The sequence below is a fragment of the Oratosquilla oratoria genome, chromosome 3 (genome assembly GCF_046742065.1).
Source record: "Oratosquilla oratoria isolate Oo_2021 chromosome 3, ASM4674206v1, whole genome shotgun sequence".
NCBI classification, from domain to species: Eukaryota; Metazoa; Arthropoda; class Malacostraca; order Stomatopoda; family Squillidae; genus Oratosquilla; species Oratosquilla oratoria.
Genome location: NC_134779.1, coordinates 30,807,037 through 30,813,951, shown reverse-complemented (window position 1 = coordinate 30,813,951; position 6,915 = coordinate 30,807,037). Strand labels below are relative to the sequence as shown.

The window sequence follows — 6,915 nt, the reverse complement described above, 5'->3', positions numbered from 1 at the left end:
CCTCATTGCTTACAGTTGGTATGCTCAATTCCCCTTAAACTAATTGTCTATGACTATCCTTTGCCTAGGGGTTTTGCCGCTGCCTAATGTATTGTGAAAGTAAACCTATATCTAATTTAAGATTATTCAGTGTTCGACGTAATATATGCCAAAATACCTATAGTAATGATTCTAAGACGATAGTAACTCTCCTCAGGTTGGTTCCCTTCTGTTGGCCTCGGCCTTTGCCCATCCCGATGGAGGCTACAGACTTCCCTCGCCAGGAGGAGCCGGCGTCGGAGGCCTTGTTGGTGGTGGAGGCGGATTTGGAGGTGGACTTGGAGGTGGAGCTGGAGGCGGACTTGGAGGTGGACATGGAGGACTTGGGGGACTCGGAGGAGCAGGAGGATTTGGTGGAGCTGGAGGACTAGGAGGAGCTGGAGGATTCGGTGGAGCTGGAGGACTAGGAGGAGCTGGAGGATTCGGTGGAGCTGGAGGACTGGGTGGAGTCGGAGGGGGTGCTGGAGCTGGAGGTCCCGCGGCATGCTCCAACGGGCAAGTCCTCAGAGCCGACGGAGTTTGCGTCAGCCCTTCGGTGACAAGAAATGTCTACGTCTTCCACTCTCCACCCCACGACGTCCCCGACGGACCCCCTCCAGTTATCCCCGACCCTGAGGTGATCGAAAGTGTAGTCTTCGTCAAGACTCCCGATACACCGAATGGGGGAGCTCCCATTATCGTTCCTCCTCCCCAGCATCTCACCAAATTGTACGTACTGAGCAAGAAACCTGAGGGTCTTGGTCCCGAGCTCATCGAGGTACCGGCTCCTCCCGCAACCAGTCCCGAGGTCTTCTACATCAACTACGGTGAAGGAGAAAATCCCCAACTTCCTCACGGAATCGATCTGCAGACTGCTCTTGGAGCCGCAGGAGGTGCTGGTGGCGCCGGAGGAGCTGGAGGCTTTGGAGGAGGTGCTGGTGGTCTTGGAGGTGCCGGAGGCCTCGGAGGCGGGCTTGCAGGTGGTGCTGCTGACTTTGCAGGTGCCGGAGGAGTTGGAGGAGGAGTTGGTGGGTTCGGAGCCGCTGGAGGACTTGGCGGTGGAGTTGGAGGTGGAGTTGGTGGGTTCGGAGCCGCTGGAGGACTTGGAGGTGGAGTTGGAGGTGGACTTGGAGGTGCCGGTGGTTTCGGAGGAGGTGCTGGAGGTCTTTCGGGTGGATATTCAACTCCTGGAGTTGGCGGTGGTGCTGGTGGCGCCGGAGCCAGTTTGCTTGACCTGCAGCCCGCACAGCCAGCATCAGTCTTCAGTCTGTCGGGTGAAGGTGGAGCTGGAGGTGCTGGAGCTGGTGGTGCTGGTGGTTATAGCGCTCCTCCTCCTCCTCCTCCACCATCCGGCCAATATGGCTCACCTTTGTAAGGGAGCAAGTTCTCCTTCTCCCCATGCATGCGTCTCAGTACAAGAAAGAAGACGGTGTAGTGGGGAACAGTCTATATGACGTGGTAAAAGCACAAGAGGTGTTACAAATCTATTGTGTTAATGTCATTGTTAGTAGAGTATACAGACACATGTTCGCTGATGTTTATTTATTACTAAAATAAACCCTGAGTTTTTTTTTTTTGTATATGAAATAATAAAGAGTATCGTCAAGCAGGTGTATGAAACCCCTTGTTGTGTTCTTGTTAAGTGAACAAGGTGAAGAAGGAACAATCGACAGGATGCACTCAAAGATTTTCAAGTGAATAGGAAAATGACGAGAACACTGACGATGGTAATGTCTCTATTGTTTCCATCTAAATTTTTCCATAACCGATGCCATGGTTCTGTCATGTAGCAGACAAGGGCAAATTTGAAGATGAAAGAATGCCAAAAACGATAAACCTAATTTAGAAAAAAAAGGAAAAAAAAGAAAAAAGAAAAAAAATGGATCAGAAAAAAAAAAGAGAGAAAGGGTTTTCGAGAGAGAGAGGCAGAGCAAGGGGCGGAAAAGGCCTAAAGGAAGAGAATATGAAAGTGAGATATGCTCATGTAAATGGTCTAATGACGGCCATGCCAGGAATAACTGATTATTGAAAAGAAGAAGAAAAATGTTAGGGACAACGTGTCATGCACATACTAAGCTCAATAGAAATATTGATATCCAAGTGTGAGAGAAAAAAAATACAATTTTAGGACAAGGAGTTATGGAAAAAGATGGGGGAGAAGAGTGACAAAAATGGTGATGAAAAATATGAAAATATGGACCTTGGAGAGAAGACAAGGCTGAGATAATAAATGTGGGAAAGACTGCAATCGTAGGAAGTAACAAGAGACATTGCAGTAACATATGCCCCCCAAATGACAAAAACAAGGAGTGAGGTCAAATACGAAGTCATGTTACCAGACATGTCTAATCACCTACAAAGGTTGATTGAACAAATGGAAATAATTCTGATGGGTGACCACAACTGTGAGGAGAAGAATGGGGATAAATAAGAGGCAAGCAATACACAGCGTAATATCCCAAGGTGTCAACGGAACGATAAGAGTATGAGTTAGAGGAGATGGCGCACCAACAAGACTTGATTTACTGCTAACTAAAGAACCCAATGTCCTCAATTCTCTTAGCCATTTAGTTTTCATAGCAAAAAATCATCTACTTGACTCTTAAGTGTTAGTAATAATTTAGAACCATGAAACAAATCACACCAATCACACAAATCACAAATTCACCAAGGCATTGGGATCAAGGATGTACTTGAAATTGTATTTTTTCAATTCTCCTATTATTTTTTCTCAGATAACTTTGAATACGGTGAAGGGTTTCATCAAGACATCTCAATAATGGAAAGCAGATATCAGGAAAAATTAATTTCTAACATGACGGGTGACTATTCCTGGATGCTACAACGAGAGGATAGCGAGCTGTACAAAAGAAAGCTGGTCTGTTTTGGGTTAAATGTCTGTTACCCGACACAAGTGAGAGAATATTGAATATTTGTACCGATTTGTTTTTTCATAAAACCTGCTCTGATAGAACAAAATAAACTTCATATTCAAATTCAGCAATTGTGTAAACATAATTTCATATAATAACAACTTTGGTTGTTGAACAGTGTTATAGGCCAGTGTCTTTGATAATCACGGTAGCTAAATCGTGTAGAAAACCAAATGAGTTTAAGATAAAGAAGGTCGTATATCTCATTGTTGTTAAGTTTTTACTTAGATCAATGCATACGTTATGAGAGAGACGGCCGATTGGATTGTGGAGGCTATATCTAGATCTGGAACAGCTTATGGTAAGGAATGATTGTAAAAGGAAACAAAGAAGAAGAATCGGTGGGTGCCCCATCGAACGGGTGAAAGTTATCCTGAAAGACAGACTCATAAGGACGGTTATGAAGGCATGGATGTCAGGCGTGAGGCAGGTAACCGGTGGAGTTCCGTAGGGCTCACAAACGACACCCGTAATGTTCATGACATACGTTAATGAAATGGATATACTGAACTAATTGTATATCATGTCAGAGAAAAAGATAAAGCATACCACATATAGAAAGAATCTAGACAGGATTAATGATTGAATGAAGTGCGAAATATTAATTCTAAAGCAAAAAGTAAATAAGTTGATGAATAGATGGAGAAATAGATAAATAGCTAAATAGATAGATAGAGAGAAAAATATGTAGATAGATAAATTGATAGATTGATAAATTTATAGAAAGATTGATAAATAGGTAAAAACAACTAAATTAATAAATTTATAGGTACATGAATAATAAATAGATAAGTAAATAAATAGATGGATAGATAGATGAATACATTGTTGAATAATAATTCGTATATTACGGTCAGTCTATGGTCGTAAAATGCATTGACTTGTTGCATAACCTATACAATTTTTTTTCAATAAAATAGTTTTGTGCACCATTATCTTGAGTAAGCACAACTGCAAGGAAGCACGCGAAATCGTAACGACTTATACAGTCTTGATCCATGTTAACACTTACACCCTGAACTACTCACAAACGTAAGTAAGTGCTATGCATCTAATCATGCGCTGAAACGTGCAGTCATGTAAACATTCACCTTTATCTACAAGCAGGAAGAGCGATCAAACTTCGACTTCTACACAGGTCCCGAAAGATGCTTTATTCCCATTTCAGTTTGCATTTACCAACCATTGAATAATAGGCCCTTGTCACAAGTGAGACAATGATCTCTGCATGCACTCATTATCGACTGTCTGTATCAGTGAATCTGGTTTTCTGTATGTAATAATCCCCGCCCCACTCGAAACTTCCCTTCACCACCTTTGCTGAATCTGCATTTTTTTGGTCTTCTACTGCGCGACTTTCCTTCTACCTGACATATAAAAGCTCCGCGAGCCAAACCCTCTGCGTCATTTGCCAACATGCTGCTTCTCGTGAGTTGCTTGCTCTTCTTCCTGGATCCTTTGTAGCGTACCAAATCTTCCTATCTAACTATCTGAATCGTAGATATTGATTCCTCTCCGCTTATAGTTGATTTTCTCAACTTCTCTTTAAAATCATTGTCTATGATTGACCTTTAACCAGAGGTTTGTCCTCTGCCTAATGTATGGTCAGAGTAAACCGATATTACCATATTTATCATCTAATTTAAGAGTATTCATTGGTACACATGATATATACAGAAACAACTTTAGTAATGATTCTAGGACGATTGTAACTCTCCTCAGGTTGGTTCCCTTCTGTTGGCCTCGGCCTTTGCCCATCCCGATGGAGGCTACAGACCTCCCTCGCCAGGAGGAGCCGGCGTCGGAGGCCTTGTTGGTGGTGGAGGCGGATTTGGAGGTGGACTTGGAGGTGGACTTGGAGGTGGACAGGGAGGAGTTGGAGGACTTGGTGGAGTCGGGGGACTCGGCGGAGCTGGAGGACTGGGTGGAGTCGGAGTGGGTGCTGGAGCTGCAGGTCCCGCGGCATGCTCCAACGGGCAAGTCCTCAGAGCCGACGGAGTTTGCGTCAGTCCTTCGGTGACAAGACAGGTCTACGTCTTCCACTCTCCACCCCACGACGTTCCCGTCGGACCTCCTCCAGTCATCCCCGACCCTGAGGTGATTGAAAGTGTAGTCTTCGTCAAGACTCCCGAGGCACCAGACGCAGCTCCCCCTGTTGTCGTTCCTCCTCCCCAGCACGACCTGAAAGTCTACGTCCTCAGCAAGAAACCTGAGGGTCTTGGTCCCCAGCTGATCGAAGTGCCGGCTCCTCCCGCACCCAGTCCCGAGGTCTTCTACATCAACTACGGTGAAGGAGAAAATCCCCAACTTCCTCACGGAATCGATCTGCAGACTGCTCTCGGAGCCGCAGGAGGTGCTGGTGGCGCCGGAGGAGCTGGAGGCTTTGCAGGAGGTGCTGGTGGTCTTGGAGGTGCCGGAGGTCTCGGAGGCGGACTTGCAGGCGGTGCTGCTGACTTTGCAGGTGTTGGAGGAGTTGGAGGAGGAGTTGGTGGGTTCGGAGCCGCTGGAGGAGTTGGTGGTGGAGTTGGAGGAGTACTTGGCGGTGGAGTTGGAGGTGGACTTGGAGGTGCCGGTGGTTTCGGAGGAGGTGCTGGAGGTCTTTCAGGTGAATATTCAACTCCTGGAGTTGGTGGTGGTGCTGGTGGCGCTGCAGGCAGTTTGCTTGACCTGCAGCCCGCACAGCCAGCATCTTTCTTCAGTCTGTCGGGTGAAGGTGGAGCTGGAGGTGCTGGAGTTGGTGGTGCTGGAGCTGGTGGTGCTGGTGGTTATGGCGCTCCTCCTCCGCCTCCTCCTCCACCATCCGGCCAATATGGCTCACCTTTGTAAGGGAGCAAGTTTTCCATATACGTCTCTCACTCCAAGAAAGGAGACAGTGTTCTGGGAGCAGTCGTTATGACGTAGTAAAAACACTAAAAGTGTTACCAATTTATTACGTCAATATCATCGTTTGTAGATTATGCAAACACGTGTTCGCTGATATTCATTTATTATGTAAATGAATTCAGAGTTGTTATTTCTTTGTATATGAATTAAAGACTATATTGTCAAGCAAGTGTATGAAACCCCTTGTAGTGCTGCATTTGGCCCCGGGAACATCTTCTCTTAGTGCCGAGGATCATTCTACCAACATGGAAGGATTTCGTTCTCCTTTGCACTGCCTTCCATGTCTACAATTATTTTTTGTTTTGCTGTGGTTAGCACCGACTGCATCATGGTTTAAAATGAAAGAGTGCATACATATACCAAGGGCTTTTCTCCTTTACAAGGGAGGTAGGTAAATTCGATAGGCATAATTCCACTCCCACCCATTTCATCCCTTCCCACTCCACTCCCATTCAACACCCTCCCTCCCTCTTTTCTTGGCTCCTCTTGGGTGATGGGACATCTCCCTGCCCCTCGCCCATTGCCTTAGGTCAGAAGCAAGGCAACGAGACACAGCTCATCCACAGCAAAGGCGCTTCATTTAATCGGCGACCCCCCTCTCCGTCCCCTCATGCAGAAAAAGAGAAGACGGGGGCAAATTCCTTCGGCATGCGTCAAAATATATCATCCACACATAGCCATTCCCTAACCCCCCATCCCCCACCCACTCCCTTCCATGCATACTGCATCACACGTATATAACCATTTTCCACTTAGTCCTATCTTGTCTTCTCCCGTCCTTCTTCAATAGACATCCCCTTCTTTCTTAACACCCCGTTTACCCCATCCATCCATCTCATCCTCGGTTATCCTCTCCTGTTCACTCCATCCACCTCTGCCTTCTACACTTCTTTTATTCATCTTTCTTCACTCATTCTTTCCATGTGTCCAAACCATTCCAATACTCTTTCATCAGCCCTATCTCCCAACTCCCTTTCCATTCCCGCTCTCCTCCTCACCTCCTCGTTTCTCACTCTCTCCATCCTAGTAACCCTTATCATACTTCTCAGACATTTAATTTCAAACACATTTAAATTTTTCC

The 6,915-nt window shown here is 45.9% G+C and overlaps 1 protein-coding gene across 1 annotated transcript; it reads left to right on the top strand.

Annotated features, from left to right (window-relative positions):
* The first annotated feature begins 2,833 nt into the window (after positions 1-2,833).
* On the top strand, positions 2,834-5,777 carry LOC143017533 (uncharacterized). Its single transcript, XM_076172325.1, has 5 exons — positions 2,834-2,932; positions 4,674-4,763; positions 4,821-5,349; positions 5,413-5,574; positions 5,743-5,777. The coding sequence occupies exons 1-5, from the start codon at positions 2,834-2,836 to the stop codon at positions 5,775-5,777; spliced, it is 915 nt and encodes a 304-aa protein (XP_076028440.1).
* Positions 5,778-6,915: the final 1,138 nt, after the last annotated feature.

Coding starts and splice junctions, on each gene's coding strand:
- LOC143017533 (XM_076172325.1), top strand. CDS start 2,834: ATGACGGGTGACTATTCCTGGATGCTACAACGAGAGGATAGCGAGCTG. Junction 2,933..4,673: donor ATGTCTGTTACCCGACACAA/GTGAGAGAATAT, acceptor AACTCTCCTCAG/GTTGGTTCCCTTCTGTTGGC. Junction 4,764..4,820: donor GAGCCGGCGTCGGAGGCCTT/GTTGGTGGTGGA, acceptor GGAGGTGGACAG/GGAGGAGTTGGAGGACTTGG.